Here is a 19,644-nt window from a genome sequence, read left to right on the forward strand (position 1 = left end):
TATGAAATGGCAGTAGTAGGGTTTAAAGCCAAGCTTTCTGACTCAAGCCCACATATTTAACCTTGATGCCTTCCATACTTTGTGTAATTTTTTTTTTCTTTAGGGCCACACCTGTGGTACATGGAAGTTCTTAGGCTGGGGTTGACCTGGAGCTACAGCTGCACGCCTACACCACAGCTCATGGCAACACCAGATCCTTAACCCACTGAGGGAGGCCAAGGATCAAACCTCCATGTCCTGTTCTTAACCTGCTGAGCCGCAACAGGAACTCCACCTTCTATACTTTCATTAGAGTAAGTAGTATCCTATAATGAGCTGAAGTCAAAGGAGAAATAACCAAGATTATCAGTGATTATCTAAAACTGGTCATACAGCTGATGGGCCAGTGAGTTCCTTGGGAAAAAAAAAAAAAAAAAAAGGAGAGGGGAGAGCAGTCAAAATAAGGAGCCTCCCACTAAGAGTACTAGGAGCCTGTACATGATCTTCATGGTTTCAGGCCTTCCCAGATTGCTAAGAATCTGACTGTTAAAAACCTTATATATCCTCAGAATAGAGGCCTGAAGTTTGTCCAAGAACTAATTTTAAGATTATAGAGAAAACCAAAAAAAAAAAAAAGGAGTTCCTGTTGTGGCGCAGCGGAAATAAATCTGACTAGAAACCATGAGGTTGCAGGTTCCATCCCTGGCCTTGCTGAGCAGATTAAGGATCCTGCATTGCCATGAGCTGTGCTGTAGGTCAAAATGTGGCTCAAATCTGGTCGTGTTGTGACTAAGCTGTAGGCTGACAGGTACAGCTCCAACTCTGTCCCTAGCCTGGGAACCTCCACATGCTGCAGGCGTGGCCCTAAGAAAAGGAAATGAAAAAAAAAAAAAAAAAGATTATAGGGAAAACCACTTACCCGGTTACTATTTGGCCAGTAAGAGGAGATAAAGCAACTCATTTTGCAGTTTCTGAATACCTGCTATTCTCTCGCCAGAGCATAAGGTACAAAGATCACTTGGACAGAGACCTTGTCCTCAGGGAGTTCCGTCTGGTGGGGATGGGAGAAGACCAGAGAGCACACAGCCTGAGAAGAGAGATGGCAAAGCAAAATAAATGCTGTAACAGAAGTGAAGTTCTGGATAAGTGCAGAGGAGAAAGTCTTCTATGTTTTGGGGTTTTTTTTGTTTTGTTTTGGTTTTTGTCTTTTTGTCTTTTTAGGGCCACACCCTGGCATATGGAGGTTCCCAGGCTAGGGGTCGAATCGGAGCTGTAGCCGCCGGCGTACACCAGAGCCACAGCAACGTGGGATCCGAGCTGCATCTGTGACCTACACCACAGCTCACGGCAACGCCAGATCCTTAACCCACTAAGCAAGGCCAGGGATTGAACCCTCAACCTCATGGTTCCTAGTCGTATTTGTTTCTGCTGCACCACGATGGGAGCTCCAGAGAAAGGCTTCTATGGATTTTGATTGGGTATTTCCAAATAAAGTCTCTTTGCCCCCTCTTATTTAAAAATCTTGGATGGAAGTGAAAAAAAGAAACAACTTGGTGAATAGCTCTACTATGTTCAGAACTTTGCTGCTTGGAGGAGAATGAGAAAAATGATTCACTGGTAATTTTGAGTCTTTGTCTAGAGGTGATGGGGAAAGCCAGTGTTTTGTCCTTGTCAGATAAATTTTGGAAGCTGGGGACATTACACCTCTACTGGATTTTGCAGTCGCTGGAAATAACATCAGTCCTTGTCTCAGGATAGCATTCAGTGACTATTCCCTTGGCTACCCTAGCTGACTGCAACCTCACTCTTCCTAGGTCTCCCCAGTCATAATCCAGGAGGCTTCCAGAGGTACGATGCCAGCTGTGAAGTTTCAGAAAAGGGGGTGCTCCAAGGCCCCGGGGGTCAACAGATTTAATCACAGGGGTCAGAAGCATCACAGGTTTAACATCTAGTGCAGAGGAGTTTCTTTTGTGGCTCAGTGGAAAGGAACTGACTAATATCCATAAGGATGTGGATTTGATCCCTGGTCTTGCTTAGTGGCTTAAGGATCCGTCGTTGCCACGAGCTATGGTGTAGATCACAAATGCAACTCGGATCCTGTGTTGCTGTTGCTGTGGCTGTGGCTGGCAGCTGCAGTTCTGATTGGACCCCTAGCCTGGGAACTTGCATATGCCGCATGTGAAGCCTTAAAAAGCCAAAAATAAATAAATAAAAGCTGAATGCAGAGATGAAGCCAGAGGTCCAGTACACCTGGACAAGAATCCACTGGGGGATCAGGGCTATTTCACTTAACTCCAGTTGAGCTAAATTTGGGCTGGTTGCTCATCTTAAATCAAGAGAACAAAGCTTTGTCCACCTGAGCCCATGCGCCAAGGGACCAGTGGCCACAGTGGGGTTATGTAAGATGCGGAGTACTCGGGTTGCCGATGATACATACTGGGGAATTCCTGGACAGAGGCAAAGGCTGCAAAATAATGCTGCCTGCAGAGGGCAAAAAATGACCCTGTTCCTGAGCCTCTGTGACAAAATGCCAGTTGAGTCTTAAAAGTTCTAGAGGAAAACATTTCAAACCTTTAACTTGAAAAAAAAAATTGTGGTTAGGTTGAGGTTATGAAGCATGAGAAAAATGCATTAGCCAAATTTCACAAATCCTACATGAAAAATAACTGTATCTTATAGACCAGCTGCAGGATGATAGACACTGATTTCCTCTCCAAAGATGGTTTTCCTGGAGGGTAAGGCAGTCATTTTAGATAAAAACTTGGATCTGGACTTAAGGACAGGCATATTTAGCGAGGAAGATGGCAATGAGGCAAAAAGCAGGCGGTTACACAGTCTCTTCAAGGAACACAGAGTTCTAACTCTCTGGCACTGGGAAGGGAGTGGGTGGAAAAGAGGAAGCAACCTTGAAAGCCTGGCTGAGGGATATGGAATCTCTCTAGAGGTTTCTGAATAAGAGAATCATGAAGTCAAAGCAGCAGTTGAAGAAAATCAGTGTGGCAGCAGATACCCTGAGCAGAGGACACTGGAAGCAGGACCGGGCAAGGACCAGCTCTCTGTGTGACATGAAGCAAACACAAAGCTGTGGTCATGACCTGAACTCATCAGTCTTCTGTAAAACAGTCCCCTGAACTCAGCTGTGGGCTTCCTGAATGCAGACACTGAGGAAATTACACATTCTCCAACTAACACATAGTTACCAGGTCCGAAATATTTCCTTCTCAGCTTGCTTTGCTGTGAAGCTGAGTCATCTGAGAGATTTTGAGATCCATTTTTTTGGTTGAATTGTCTTTCCAAATTGAGCTACTGAATGGGAGGACAGTAGGTCTCCGTGTGCCCTTGGAACAGCTGTGCACATCCACAGCCTTAGGCAGGAGTGACATAGCCTGTGGCCCTCAACTTTGAGGGGTTTTGTCTCTTCATTTTTTAAATTGTATTTTATTATTAATAATTTTTTTTCATTATAGCTGGTTTACAGTGTTCTGTCAATTTTCTACTATACAGTAAGGTGAACCCAGCCACACATATGCATATACATTCCTTTTTTCTCACATTATCATGCTCCATCATGAGTGACTAGATATAGTTCCCAGTGCTCTACAGCAGGATCTCATTGCTTATCCACTCCAAATGCAATAGTTTGCATCTATTACCCCCAAATTCTCAATCCATCCCACTCCTTCTGCCTCCCCCTTGGCAACCACAAGTCTGTTCTCCATGTCCATGATTTTCTTTTCTGTGGAAGTTATATTTTATTTTAAATCTGTTATTTCTGGCTGGCCCTTTTCTGTGGTAGCATGCCTGTTCATACTCAGAATATTCATTTTGAGAATCCCAGCTCTGCTATAGAGACAGTAAAATACAAACAAGCTCAAATCTTGAACTATTTCTCAGAGTGCTGAATAGGTAACTTAACTCTACACACTCTATCAGCCAGTGTCACTTCAGAGGGTTTTAGCACCTATTAAAATCACATTAACTTTGAAATGCCAGTTGTGATGGAGAAAAGCCACTCCGGGATCAGATGATGTTATCAGCATCTAAATGAGCCAGGCAGTACTGCAAGGAATTACTGATGACATTATTATCTGCAAGACAAAATCAGAAGGCCTTAGGCAAACCTCTTGGGTTCTAATAAAATCAGATTTAACATTATTTATGACTATTCTTTGTTTTCTGTCATTCACATAATTGGAAAAGTGAAATAGAGGCAACGGATCAGACCAGGGTTTTTAGATAACCCAGAGTTTGATTGGCCATATTGAATGATTGCTTTGAACGGTGCAGACAGCTGCTCCCAAACAGTCTTGGTCAATTGCATTATACTCTAATAGAAGCCCCACCTCAGTCCATAGTGTGTGGTCAGATCCATGCAATGGGGGAAAAAAAATCAACAAAGGGTGTCTCAAACTAAAGTTCAAAAAGCTGAAATCTCAGCCCAAGATACCTGAGCAACAGCCCTGAAGAGGTACTTGCCAAAGGTATGACCTTCAAAACCCAGAAACAAAAGCATGTCAGCTTAGTTCAGGGATTTGGGTACAGACTGAATGAATGTCTACCAGAATACAAATCCATTGTCAAAGGTTTTCTGCCCCTGAAACTATGCAAAAGAGATGCCTCAGGCTTTCAAACCAGTTTTAAAAGGCAGGTCCCCCAAATATTCTGAGTGTGGCCAGCATTGCTTCTGTTCTTAGAGACGTTAAGGTATCAGACTTGTAATATTGTGCTCATGCTTTACTATTTATTTTTTTATTTTTTTATTTATTATTTTAGAGGAAAGAGCCAAAGGCAGCCTTAAGGCCCTTTGAGCTAGCATTTGCCAAAGTGTTAAGTTATAAACTGTTATAGATGGAATAGCAAACATCAGAGTTGATCACCTTGAGTAAAAAAAAAAAAAAAAGATAAAGAATTGTCATGAAACAAACTTTCCCCAGAGATGTGTTGAATTAATGACTGTGGTGCTCTTCCTCCCTCCCTTCCTTCCTTCAACTGGGAATGTCTACAATTATAAAAAATTCAACATCCAGCCTCTAAGAATCTGGTGTCCATGAATATGGTTTCTTTGAACAGATAGTGACCCTTTGTTTTTATACCTTAGTTAAGGTCTTTGATGGTGGTGAGTTCCTCCTCAGGACTCTGTGGGTATAAAAGACTGCCAGTTCCTGATTTCATTATGCGTGATGTAGAGGCTGTGGAAATCATCCGTAATTGCTATGCAATTCCTTTGTGAAGAAAAGTCGGCATACTTGTAAACTCTGTTACATCTGTTACATGTAAAACATTTCTCCAGATAATCTTGTGTCACTTTGTTCCTGCTCTTTGTTACAGCTGTGCACTGCTAATTACTTCCCTTATTAGTTAGCTCTAGTACTTTCTTGGGTTTGAAGCATACGGCATAGAAAAATGTGGCTGTTTAACAATCTTGTATTAGGCTAATGGGTCATATTTCTATCCACAGCAAAGGTAACCAGAGAAAGATTTGCTTCTCCCACTGCTATTTTTCTAAAGGAGGATAACATAAATAAAATTGGAGTTAACCAACAATGCCTCAGAACCATATATATTTGAGTCAGATGTGACAACTGCCTGGGTTCTGTATTAGTATCATTTCAGGATTGAGTCTTTACAGTCATTTCATAGCCTGTTAGTTATAAAACAAGGCCATAAGGACTATTAACATATTGCAGATCATGGTGGAGATTATTCTTCTGCCTGAAATGTTCCTGTTCATCCTGTTCAGACCCGGGTGAATCATCTCCTGTCTAAAGCCCTCTTCTGTGTTCCCATCACGGTTTCTTCAGGCTTCTTTCCTACTGTAATCAATCACATTTGATCGTCATCACCTTTTTGCATGTTTTTCTTACCCATCCAACTGCAACGTACTCAGAGATAGTGTGTTGTAATCCCCATGCCTAGGCTAAATACAGGAATAAATAGGTGATTGATGAATTAGTAAAGAATTAAATCCTCTTATCTTGTTCCCATCCTTCCTACATTTGTAGGGAATATGTCAGTAATTATTTCCGTAGTTGATCTGGGGAGGTCGTGGTGGCCGGTAGCTAGGGAGTGAGTAAACACTCTATGCATTTGGATGTAAATAGTTCCTTTCTTTCTATGACCTTATTGTTAAACGTCTAAAGCGTGTCTAAAAATCTTTGAAATCTCAATGTTTGTCTTCTTTACTAGGAAGTCCAGCGCTGTACGGCTGACATGAACATCACTGCAGAACATTCCAATCATCCAGATAACAAGCACAAAAACAGATACATCAACATTTTAGCATGTGAGTAATAAACTTTATACTGTCTTCAACTGCAGGGAAATCAAATCTTCTTGCTGGTTATCAGCCAAAAGGCAAGCAATCAGAATCAGAATGCCAAGAGAAAGTCACACTTGCAAGTTAACCTCCCATTAGCCCATCTTCAGTGGTGTACAAGAAGTGGGGACATTTTCTGCCCCCTTAGTCTTTCATTAAGCTGTCTGATCTCTGCTTAACCATCAGGTTATTGAAGGAAATGTTTCCAAGCTTTACCGTTCTCACATGAATTGTTTTCATATCCATTGCTGGGAACCAAAGTTTAATGTCATGTGGCTATCTTGGCATTATTGTTAACCAGTGAGAGCCAAGTCTTTTAATACAAAGAGAGATACTGAGAATTAAATCAAGGAAGCTGAATTTCAAAGCAGTGTAAGATTAGGTAACTGGTTTATACCAGTCCTTGCAGACCCTGTCCTTAGTCCTGTCTAATACATTTCCAGGGTCAAGAATACCTTGGAGGTTTAAGACTCAAATAAATGTTCCTCTTATAGAGTCTCACGGAATACCCTAGGAGAGCAGACTACTGCTACAGCTAGAATGCAACTTTTCATAGACACTGGGGCTTGGGTCACTGGCAGAAAATATATGCTTCAGTATTAAGGGCAGTGGCAGAGATGTTTGTGGCCAAAATACGCTATGGTCAGGAGCATAGTACATATAATTTTATATAGTAACACATTTAAATTGGACTAAATTTGCATAGTACTGTAGACTTTGAATAATACTTTAGTGAGATATAATTCACATACAATATAAAATTCATCCATTTCAACGTTAATTTGAGGTTTTTGGTGGGTTTTTTTTTTTTTTTTTTTTTTTTTTGGTCTTTTTGTGTTTTCTAGGGCCGCACTGGCGGCATTTGGAGGTTCCCAGGCTAGGGGTCCAATTGGAGCTGTAGCCACTGGCCTTCACCAGAGCCACAGCAACATGGGATCTGAGATGCATCTGCAACCTACACCGCAGCTCACAGCAATACTGGATCCTTAACCCACTGAGCAAGGCCAGGGATCAAACCCGCAACCTCATGGTTCCTAGTTGGATTCGTTAACCACTGAGCCATGATGGGAATTTCCGTTAATTTGAATTTAAGTTTGAAGTGAATTTCAGTGGTTTTTATCATATGCACAGAGTTGTACATCCATCACCACAACATAAATTTATAGCAGGAATTCCCTGGCAGCTCAGGGGTTTAAGGATCCAGCTATTGCTAGTGTTTTGGCTCAAGTCACTGCTGTCGCATGGGTTTGATCCCTAGCCCGGGAATTTCCATATTGCTGCAGGTACAGCCTCCAAACAATTTAGAACACTTTCAGCACCCCAACAGAAAACCCCTTACCCAGTAGCAGTCACTCCCAATTCCTCCCTCTCCCAAGTCCCTAGAAACCAATTACCTACTTTCTGTCTTTATGAATTTGCCTATTCTGGATATCCCATAGAAATGGAATCATATAATATATGGCCTTTTGTGTCTTGCTTCTTCTACTTGGCATGTTTTGTTTTGTTTTGTTTTTTTCTATTTTTGTGTTTTTAGGGCCACACCTGTGGCATATAGAAGTTCCTGGGCAAGGGGTCACATCAGAGTTGTAGCTGCCAGCCTGTACCACAGCCACAGCAATGCCAGATCCAAGCCGAGTCTGTGACCTACACCACAGCTCACAGCAACGCCAGGTCCTTAACCCACTGAGCAAGGCCAGTGATTGAATCTGTGTCCTCATGGATACTAGTTGGATTTGTTAGCACTGAGCCACAATGGAAGCTCCAACGTGGCATATCTTTAAGATGTACCTGTGGTATACCTTACATCAGTATTTCATTCCTTTCTGTGACTAAATAATACTCCATGGTATGAATATACCACACTTGGTTTATTCATTTCTCATTTGATGTACATTTGGGTTATTCTTTACTTTTTGACTTTTGGGAGTAATGCTGCTATGAACATTTGTGTACAATGTTTTTTATAGATATATTTTTAATTCTCCTGGGTATATCTTTAGAATAGAATGGCTAGATCATGTGGTAACTTTATGTTTAACAGTTTGAAGAACTACCAAACTATTTTCCAAAGTGGCTGCACCATTTTACATTTCCAGGAGCAGCAGACCTTTGCCAACACTTGTTACTTTGGTTTTTTGCTAATAGCCATCCTAATGACTATGAAGTGGTATCTCACTGTGGTTTTGACTTGCATTTGCCTAATAATTAGTGATGTTGAACATCTTTTCATGTATTCATTGGCCACCTGTATGTCTATTCAGATCTTTTGCCCATTTTTTAAATGGATTACTTCTTTTTCTATTGTTGAGTTATAACAGTTCTTTATATAGTCTAGATACAAATCCCTTATCAGGTGTATAGGCAGCAATTTTTTTTTCTCTATTCAGTACTGTGTCTTTTCACTTTCTTGATGATGTCCTTTGAAGCACAAACTTAAAATTTTGGTGAAATCCAGTTTATTTTTTCTTTTGTTGCTTGTGCTTTTGATGTCATATCTAACAAACTACTGCCAAATCCAAGATTATGAATATTTACACCTGTTTTTTGTTGTTGTTGTTGTTGTTGTTAGAGTTTTCCTGGTCTTGGTTTTTCCATTTAGGTCTTTGGTCTATTTAATTTTTGTATATGATGTGAGGTAGGGGTGCACTTTCACTTCTTTGCATGTTCTTGATACCCAGTTGCTCCAACACCATTTGTTGAAAAGACTGTTCTTTCCTGCATTAAATTGTTTTAGCATCCCGTGAAAATCAACTCACCATAACTGTAAGGGTTTATTCCCAGACTTTCAATTCTATTCCATTAATCTGTAGGTCTGTTCTTATATCAGTACCTCACTGTCTTGATTTAGGGACTGTAGCTTTGTTTATATATATATATATATATATATATATATATATATATTTTTTTTTTTTTTTTTGTCTTTTTGTCTTTTTTGTTGTTGTTGTTGTTGTTATTGTTGCTATTTCTTGGGCCGCTCCTGCGGCATATGGAGGCTAGGGGTCGAATCGGAGCTGCAGCCACCGGCCTACGCCAGAGCCACAGCAACGCGGGATCCGAGCCGCGTCTGCAACCTACACCACAGCTCACGGCAACGCCGGATCGTCAACCCACTGAGCAAGGGCAGGGATAGAACCCTCAACCTCATGGTTCCTAGTCGGATTTGTTAACCACTGCGCCACGACGGGAACTCCTGTAATATATTTTGAAAATGGAAACTGTAAGTCCTCCAGCTTTGTTCTTTTTCAAGATTGCTTTGGCTGTTCTCTATCCCTTATGTTTTCATATGAATTTCAGGATCACCTTGTCTGTTACTGCAAAAAAAAAAGTATAGCTGGAATTTTAATACAGATTATGTTGAACCCTAGATTAATAGGGGGAGCATTGTCATCTTAAAAAAACGAGGTCTTCCAGTTTATGAAGATGAGCCCATCTTTCCATGTACTTAGGTCATCTTTTATTTATTTCAGCATTGTCTTGGAGTCTGCATTTTACAAGTGTTGTGCTTTTGTTAAATTTATTTCTAACTATTTCATTCTTTTGGATGATGTTGCAAATGGAATGTTTACTCAGATATTTTCAGATTGTTAATTGCTAGTGAATAGAAATACAATTGATTTTTGATTGTTGATGTATCTTACCATCTGGACTGAATTCATTTATTAGTTTTAATAGGTGTATGATACTTGTTATTTCTTATCTTTTTGGTAATAGCATTCTAATGGGTGTGAGGTGATACTTCTTTGTGGTTTTGATTTGCATTTCCCTGAAGATTAATGAAGTTGAGCACCTTTTCATGTACCCATTGGCCATCCATATGTCTTTTTTGGAAAAATGTATATTTAGGTCCTCTGTCCAGTTTTAACTAATTACTTGTTTTGCTAGCTCTATGAATTCTTAGTATATTTTGAATATAAATCCTTCTTCAGATATATGATTTGCAAATGTTTTCTCCCATTCAGTAAGGTGCCTTATTTTGTTGATGGTTTCTTTTGCTGTGTAGAAGCTTTTCAGTTTAATGTCATCCCACTTGTTTATTTTTGCTCTTGTTGCACTATCAGATTGAAAAAAAATCACTGCCAAGACCTATGTCAAGGACCCTTTTTTCTCTTCTTTTCTAGGAGTTTCATATCGAGTCTCAAAGTCAAGGTTTTAATCCATTTTGAGTTAATTTTTACGTATAGTGTAAGATGGTAATACAGTCAAATCCTTTCACATGTGGCTGTCCAGTTTTCCCAATGATATTTATTGAAGAGTCTGTTCTTTCCCCATTGTATATTCTTGGCTCCTTTGTCATAAATCAGTTGACTCTATTTGCCTGGGTTTATTTCTGGTCCTCTCTTGTCCCCCACTGATCTCTGTGTCTGTTTTTATGCCATTACCATACTGTTTTAATTGTTTTATCTTTGTAATATAATTTGAAATTAGGGTGTGTGATGCTTCCAGCTTAGTCCTCCTTTCTCAAGATCGCTTTGGCTGTTTGAGGTCTTGTATGGTTCCATATACATTTTAGGATTATTTTTTCTATTTCTGTAAAAAATGCCATTGGAATTTTGATAGGGATTGTATTGAATCTTCAGATTGCTTTGGGTAGTATGGACATGTTAACTATATTAATTCTTCTGCTCCATGAGCATGGAATAGTTTTCCATTTATTTGTATCTTCTTCAGTTTCTTTTATTAATGTGTTAGAGTTGTCAACATACAGGTCTTTCACTTCCTTGGTGAAATTTATTCCTAGATGTTTTCTTCTTTTTGATACAATTATAAATGGGATTGTTTTCTCTCCTCTCTCTTTTTTTTTTTTTTTTTTTTTTTTTTTGTCTTTTTGCCTTTTTTAGGGCCACTCCTGCGGCATATGAAGTTCCCAGGCTAGGGGTTGAATTGGAGCTATAGCCTCCGGCCTACACCACAGCCACAGCAACTCAGAATCCAAGCCAAGTCTGCAGCCTACACCACAGCTCACGGCAACTCCGGATCCTTTAACCCACTGAGCAAGGCCAGGGACCGAACCCGCAACCTCACGGTTCCTAGTTGGATTCGTTAACCACTGTGCCACAATGGGAACTCCATGTTTTTCTCTATTTCTGACAGTTCTATATTAGTGTAGAGAAATTCAGCAGATTTTTGTGTGTTGACTTTGTATCCTACAACTTTACTAAATTCATTTATTAGTTATAACAGTTTTTGACAGAATCTTTAGGGTTTTCTCTATATGATATTATGTCATCTGCAAATCATGATAGTTTTATTTCTTCCTAATTTAGATACTTTTTATTTCTTTTTCTTGCCTAAATACTCAAGCTAGGACTTCTAATACTATGACAAATAAAAATAGCAAGAGTGGACGTCCCTATCCTGTTCCCAATGTTAGAGGAAAAGCTTTCAGCTTGTCATCATTGAGTATGATGTTAGCTGTGGACTTCACATATATGACCTTAGGATTTCTAAGTAGAAGATCATGTCATCTATGAATGTAGTTTTGCTTCTTCTACAAAAAGTTTTTAAAGAACCAAAAGTCATTTTTGGATAAGAGTATTTGTTTCACTTATCTGAGAGGATAAGGAGAAAGGGAAAAAAGGAGAACAAGGAAGAAGAGTCAGACTTTTATTTTCTTGTCCGTCTTTGGATGGATTAACTCTGGCAGTATTCGTTGACCAACCCACTCAAGACTCACCTTCCTGAGACTGTGAGGACCTATCCAACTCTATACCTCATTTCTAACCATATGAATCAGAGATACGCACATATATGTGCTTTGCATATGTCCACACACATCATTCTCTGTATCACAGCAGCCTTTACTTCTGGTGACCTCACTTCCTCAGCTAAAATTATGTGACAAAGAAGGAGGACATCAAAGCAACTTCTGTATGACGGGCCCAAGGGTCATTATATTTTGCTAGAAAACCACCTTTTCTAGTTAGATGTATTTATACTCTCACAAATTCGTTTGAGAATTTACTTTCACAAATTTAAATGAGATGCTTGTTTTCATAGGTTCAGGGAGTTGAGTTTTGGTGTTCTGTTGGCCAGTTGGTCAGCTCCTGGGCCCATCACTATCCCCTTGGTCTACCCTTATATTAATACATTTTCATAACAAAGAATAAGATGGAAATGTCATGGAACAAGTAAGAAATACTAGCCCTGTGAATGTGCCAGAAATACAGTATAGGAAGACTCTTCTCTCATGAAGCCATCCAGCTTTCAAGGTATATGTGGATGTCACCTCCTTTATTGATCTTTTTAGCCAGTCTATTACCTTTTAGATTAAAGATGAATTTTGCAACTTGAGAAGTATGTGTTCTTATTTGTCAGTATGAGAAATAGCAATATAATGCTACTAAGGCATAAGAGTTTGGATCCAGATGCCTTAGAGGAATATTTTCATTTGGGTCCACTTATATCAAGCAGCCTTTGTTCACATCCACTGCAGTCTAAGAGATTGTCAGCACAACAAAAGCAATTCACAGTTTCAAGAATGTGGAGGGCTTTCCAAAAGTGCTTGATATAGTGTGAGGTCAGTAATGTCTAAACTAATCCACTCTTTGGACTTCTTTTTGAACTAGCCTTTTGTGATCGAGACTATAAATAGAAATGTAAATCAGCTTTTGCCCATTCTCTTTCTAGCTAGGGAAAAATGGAAGTATGACCTCAGCTTCCTTTTTTTTTTTTTTTTATCCTGTAAATACAAACACATTCTGTTGGGCAACTAGAGGAACATATCATTGCTCACCTTTTGTTCAGAGGCAAAGGTTAAGTGGATCTTAAATTTGATCATGGATTTCAGATTTCTGTGATGAGATGACGCTTAGGAGCAAGCTCTGGTTCCCTCATTTACATAAGGTCTGTTGGGGTGTTGGGGAGTCCAGTGAATTTAGCAGTGTTATCTCCTGGAAATAGATGTTCTGGAATTGATAGAATAATCACCATTCTATATTTGTATCAATGGGGAGGGGATGGGCATGGTAATCAAAGGCCTTGGAAGTTGGTTTTAAAGTGTAGGACAAGGAAATTTTGGAGGGTTGCCACTTTAATTACTTTACATGAACTCATAAAGACCTCATTTTACATTTCTTGCCTATTGGCACTCACAGGTCAAAACATGAGGTAAGAGTGTCCCTGTGGTTTAGAGATGGGTTTGAATGCTGTACCTTTGAATTTTTAGTTGTTCTTCTGCCGAAAGCTTTCTCGGGGCACTCTGGGAGATGCCACATAGCCTCTTTGCCTTGTTTTGTACTTTAGAATGCTGCTAGTTTTTAAATTATACATTTTGTTTTTGCCTTTTTTTTTTCTTATCCTCTGTAGATGATCACAGTAGGGTGAAGTTAAGACCTTTACCAGGAAAAGACTCTAAGCACAGCGACTACATTAATGCAAACTATGTCGATGTAAGTCAGAAATGTTTTTATAAACCTGTTTCTGATAAATGAAGATTACCACAGAGACTATTGAATGTGTTGTAATACTGCACACAGCTTTTTTGAAAAGCGCAAGCCTATTCCGTATGTAAGGCACTTGAATTATTAACTGGTCTGTGATAACTGCTTTCATCTTACTTTGTGCTGTGTCATCTTTGAAGGGTTACAACAAAGCAAAGGCCTACATTGCCACCCAGGGACCTTTAAAGTCTACATTTGAAGATTTCTGGAGGATGATTTGGGAGCAGAACACTGGAATCATTGTCATGATTACGAACCTTGTGGAAAAAGGAAGAGTAAGAGCTTCTTGGCTTAATTATGTACCTTCATTCAAAAAAATATATATATATTTATGGAGTATAGGATAGAAACTTGACAAGGCCTAAAGAGTTAGAGAAATAATGTGTCCTCCCTGCCAGGAATGTGAGCTTGGATTAAACACAATGATCAGGATGAATACGGTATTAATTAGAGAGATGCTACAGAACACGTGAGCGCTTCCTTGAGTCCAGAGACTTTTTATTTTAAAGAGCTAATATTTGAGATGAGACTTGAATAATGGAGGAGGAGGAAGAGTACACAGGCTTGAAAAGAGAGGGAAGGACATCCCAAGTATAGGGGTAGACAGAACAGAAGCAGGGACATTGGAAGAAACATTATAGTCAAGGAACTACTAAAAGTTCAAATTGGGTGGAGTGAAGACTGCTTAAACACCTTGACCATCACTAAGAGGACATTTTATTAAAGATGATAATTCATATTTAAGTTATTGGATTATGACTTTCCATTAGATGTTAATTTAAGCTGGAACAAGGATCAAGCTCAGGTTCACTATTCAGAATCACAAATGCCTCACTTTGACTGTGGAGTCCCTGTTTTGCCTTTGGTGACCCAATTTTTTTTTTTTTTTGGTCTTTTGTCTTTTGTCTTTTTTAGGGCTACACCTGTGGCATATGGAGGTTTCCAGGCTAGGGGTCGAATTGGAGCTATACCTGCTTGCCTATACAGCCACAGCAACTCAGAATCCAAGCTGTTCTGTGACCTATGCCACAGTTCACAGCAACGCTGGATCCCCAACCCACTGGGCAAGGCCAGGGATCGAACCCGCGTCCTCATGGATACTAGTCAGGTTTGTTAACCACTGAGCGACGATGGGAACTCCATGGTGACCGAATTTTTTACCATGAAGGCTCTGACAGTTACAAGAGACTTTCTTTTAACCGTGAATGCAGCCCAGCCTCCCTAAAGACACTTAAAGTCCCTTTATAGCATACATCCTACCCACATTTCTTATAGGTCAAACATACAGGATTTTTCTGGGAGCTTCATAAAGTACATGATGTGTGAAAAGATGATCATGAACACTAGGCTCATTTCTTGCATAGTCCTGCCCAAACATGCCCCAAGATTAATCCCTTCAGGGGTCACACCTGCCAGCAAGGATGTCAGCCCATGTATTCCTTCTTTAGTCAGCAACGTGGTGATATTACCTATGTTTTAACATTGTCATTTGAAGTCACATTATCAGCAGTGGAACTGTGGCATAAATTACAATTATCTTTTTTAATATATAATTCAATGAATGTTATTACATTTGTAGTTGTACAGCCATCATCACCCTAATTTTAGAACATTTCCATCCCAAACGCCCAGTGCACCCCTCCCTCCCATAAATTGCGACTGTAATTCACAATTTTTTTCTCTTGCAGCGAAAGTGTGATCAGTATTGGCCAACAGAGAACAGTGAGGAGTACGGAAACATTATCGTCACACTGAAGAGCACAAAAGTTCACGCCTGCTATACTATTCGTCGTTTTTCAGTCAGAAATACAAAAGTGAAGAAGGTATTGAGGGTATGGGGTGGGCTGCCGTGGAATCTCTTTTTAAACTAGTATGAAAATTACTGTACGACCAAGGCCAACTCTCGTAACCCATGTAGTTTTAAAAAAAGTATTCTTGAAACATTTTTTCACAACTCCTTTGATTGACATCAATGTATGGTGTGAAAGATATTGGCAAAGCCCATAATAGAATTTAACTGGCCTGATGGAGCTCTTTAATCTCTTCAGGAAGGAGGCTTCATTTGAAAAAAAAAGAAAAAGACCTCTGAGATTTTGCTAACCAGCAAATATGGCAGCATCTGTTTGCAGATTTAGCTTTTTAATTCCAGTTTTCTGACAGCCTTAAAGCCTTGTTTCCCAAAGCATGTCCCAAGGAATACTAGCCCTGCAGGATGCTTGCAAAAAATCACATTCAGGGATTCAACACGTATGGAAAATGAATGATATATGTTCCCCCTTAGACATTTACAATGAACACAAGGAGTCAGAGTGCTAGACTTAAGAAACTGATAGAACCTTGAGTGTTTCCTCATGTAACTTAACAACAAAACCTTTTTCTATGGAACTGTTAATATCCTGAGATTCACACCTTGTGGAAATGCTGCTTTCGAGTTATCTCAGTTTCTCTTGTTGGAAAACCACCATCCCACTGAGACGTACAGATCACTGTAACGGTACTGTGAGCTCAAGACAGATGCTCCTTAGGAAAATGTAAAGTATTACTCTCTGGAGGCTTAGATGTGACAGTTGTTTGTGGCAGTGGTTCCTAATTTATTTTTTTAGATTCCTGGACATCTTTGAGAATGTGATCAAACTGTTACCCTCTTGCCCCAGAAGAATTTACATTTACTCAAACTTTTATACACAATTTCAGTGGCTCTGAAGCCCACTTGCAATCCTAGGTTAACAGTCCCATCTATGGAGAGCCTTTTTTCCAAGAATGGCAGAAGTATATAAAAATCAGTAGCACTGTTTTTGTCTGTGTTCTCTATCATAGCTCTGTTAGCTGTCTCAAGCTAACCCATAACCAGTTTATACTCATAGAGTATAAAGTTCATTACTCAAGGAAACACCTCAGCTATTTAAACATGGCCCACTTCCTCTTATTTTAGATACAGCTTAAGTCAGAGGGAGAAGTCAGATAGGAACTTAAGGTGTTTGGCACACTGATGAGAGGAAAAATTATTAACTGAAAATGAGGAACAAATAGGAAAATGAGAGGTAACAGAAGAATTAAGAAGCCAAAGCCACCCAAGGCCTTTGTAACACTAGGGCAAACACCCTACAAGCTTCAGTGTCAATGGATTTAAGACCATTCTGAGTCATTCTGAGTCATTGAAAAAAGGTCATTCTGAGTCATTGAAAAAAAAAATGCTGCTCAGAATGAAAAAAAATTAATTTTAGAGGTATTGGTAATTAAAAAAAAATCACAGCAAGAGATCTATTTGGGGACATTTTTCATCCACAGTGGTTAAAAGGTAAAAATTGCAGCCACGTAAATGAAAACTACACTAAAAAATTCAGTTACGAAAGTGACACGTAAATTGATAGTTGCCTTTGCCTCTAGAGGTTGAGAATCATCTGTCACTCAGGATCTTCCCCCAACTGCCTGGAGGTATGGCATCCCCTGCCTCCCAGCTCCTGAAGGCCCGACCTGCACTGCAGAGAAAGAGTGGGAGACCTGGACCAGGGTCAGATGAGTCGGGGCAGGAAGTCAGGAAATGGAGGCCTTGTGCAAATTACAAAATGCTTTGGGTGCTTCTAAATCCAGAAAACCGATACCTAACCTTTGTTCTTGGTAGTCCTAAACCATTTTCCCTTCTAAGGGGTGTCTGATCCTTCCCATCCAGCCAGGTCACATCTCCATTGATGACATGAGAAGGCCACAGGGAGGAAGGGACCACGCCCAGGATCAGCCCTTAGGGCCAATGGAGAATAGACCCCACGTTTCCTGATATCCCCACATTACTGTTATCTAGAATGCCTACTCTTGGTTTAAAGGCATCTTCTCCCACCTTTCTCATAGGGCCAGAAGGGAAACCCCAAGGGACGTCAGAACGAAAGGATGGTGATCCAGTATCACTACACGCAGTGGCCAGACATGGGAGTTCCTGAGTATGCCCTCCCGGTCCTGACCTTCGTCAGGAGGTCCTCAGCAGCCCGGACGCCAGAAATGGGCCCTGTGTTGGTGCACTGCAGGTAGGCCCGACCTCCTCTTTCTTCTGCCTGGGAGCCAGCATTTGAATCAGGCCGAGCATGGGATGTGGCCTTGTGATGGACCACAGTGGCCCTGCTATTGCTTTGATTTAGAAACTAGTCTCTGCTGAAAACTAGGACCACAGAGACCTGTTAGGATTCTAGAAGGCAACCATATTCTGCTCACATTAAGAAATCTGCTACTTGGAGTTCCCGTCATGGTCCAGCAGAAACAAATCTGAGTAGGAACCATGAGGTTACAGGTTCCATCCCTGGCCTCGCTCAGTGGGTTAAGGATCGGGTGTTGCTGTGAGCTGTGGTGTAGGTTGCAGATGCTGCTCAGATCTTGGCGTTGCTGTGGCTGTGGTGTAGGCTGGCAGCTGCAGTTCCAATTTGACCCCTAGCCTGGGAACCTCCATATGCCATGGGTGTGGCCCTAAAAAGCAAAAAAAAAAAAAAAAGAAAGAAAAAAAAGAAATCTGCTCTTAGAGGATGAATCTCCAGTTTTTATAACACCAGTTTATTATTGATGAAATCCCCAGTGTTTATAGGGAAATTGTTGGCGGTTCCAAATATATAAAAAATAACCTTAAATACAAGTTTAGAACTTTTCCACAATAGAGATTTTGAGTTTTGGCTTTTCTGGAGGGTTCCTCCAAATAATATTTATATATGAAAGGATTTCAGCTTATACATGCTATATAAAATACCTATTATAAAGCACAGATAATGCATGTTTTCCCTCCTTAAGCTACCTTAAGTAACAGTAGTCGATTGCTTAAAAATGCCTTTCTTGGGTTTCATTTGGATTGCTTGGCTTTTTTCACTTTGGTATTCAAATAGATGTTGCTTATTTTGTGAGGTATGTTACAAAGCTGCACAGCCTCTTCTCAGCATTTCTTTTGGGCTGTTCTCATGATACGCTTCCACAGGGCAAGTCCTTTGCCTATCTTCTCTTTAAAGTCCCATGAGAACACTACATTTTTGCTAACCCACTTAGAATCACAAAAATACAGGTGAATGCTATCACAGAGTTTGGGTATCAACAGACTTGTGTGAAATGGGGAACCTCCTTGTTTGGGGGATGGGGTTCTACTAAAAGAAGCTTCTTGTAGCACTGCAGAATTTGAGTCCGCCTGAGTTGTTTTGCCTCTTCCTTCCTTCCTCTCTCCCTTTTTATTTTATGGCTGCACCCATGGCACATGGAAGATCCCGGGCCAGAGACTGACTCTGAGCCACAGCCATGGTCCATGCCACAGCTGCAGCAATGCTGGATCCTTTAACCCACTGTACCAGGCCAAGGAATCCAACCTGTACCTCCACAGCGACCTGAGCCACTTCAGTCGGATTCCTTAACCACTGTGCCATAGCAGGAACTCCTGCTTTTTCTTGAATAACAATTAGGAAATGGGAATAAAAGAAGCCAACTTTTCCAGATGGACTCTTCTTATTCGACACCTGGATTACTAAAGTGTCCATTTAAATAGGAACCCCCTTTCTGCACACACTGGGGGAGTTGTGCAGAAAGGAGGTTTACTGGAAAGGAAAATGACTTCTCCTGGAATCCCTAGGGGAGCAGGAGAACTAGGCACTGCCTCAGCAGGTCTGGTTCTGGTATAGAGATAGGCTGCTGTGCAAGGAGAGACCTCTCTCCACCCCTGGCATCACAGAGTTGAATCCTCTGCCTGGGCTACAAGGGAGGCTGAGAAAGCAAATATGTAACTACATGTATTTTTTTATGTACTTATATTTATATATATTTATACATACTTATATTCACATATATACACACACACATACCATATAGATATAGATGTAGATATAGATAGAATATCATATAAATATATATATATTTTTTAAATATGGTATGAAGGCAATCTTCCCTCCCCATCAA

At 40.2% G+C, this 19,644-nt stretch overlaps 1 protein-coding gene across 9 annotated transcripts in view; it reads left to right on the top strand.

The window, feature by feature from the left end:
• Window positions 1–19,644, top strand: part of PTPRG (protein tyrosine phosphatase, receptor type G) — a 737,058-nt gene that overhangs the window by 687,804 nt on the left and 29,610 nt on the right. For all 9 annotated transcript variants that reach the window (XM_021070772.1, XM_021070771.1, XM_021070773.1 and 6 more), the window contains 5 exons: window positions 6,166–6,262; window positions 13,601–13,683; window positions 13,875–14,009; window positions 15,423–15,557; window positions 17,581–17,753. In XM_021070772.1, coding sequence (XP_020926431.1) covers window positions 6,166–6,262; window positions 13,601–13,683; window positions 13,875–14,009; window positions 15,423–15,557; window positions 17,581–17,753 — 623 coding nt within the window. The remainder of the gene's footprint in view (window positions 1–6,165; window positions 6,263–13,600; window positions 13,684–13,874; window positions 14,010–15,422; window positions 15,558–17,580; window positions 17,754–19,644) is intronic.

The sequence above is a fragment of the Sus scrofa genome, chromosome 13 (genome assembly GCF_000003025.6).
Source record: "Sus scrofa isolate TJ Tabasco breed Duroc chromosome 13, Sscrofa11.1, whole genome shotgun sequence".
NCBI classification, from domain to species: domain Eukaryota; kingdom Metazoa; phylum Chordata; class Mammalia; order Artiodactyla; family Suidae; genus Sus; species Sus scrofa.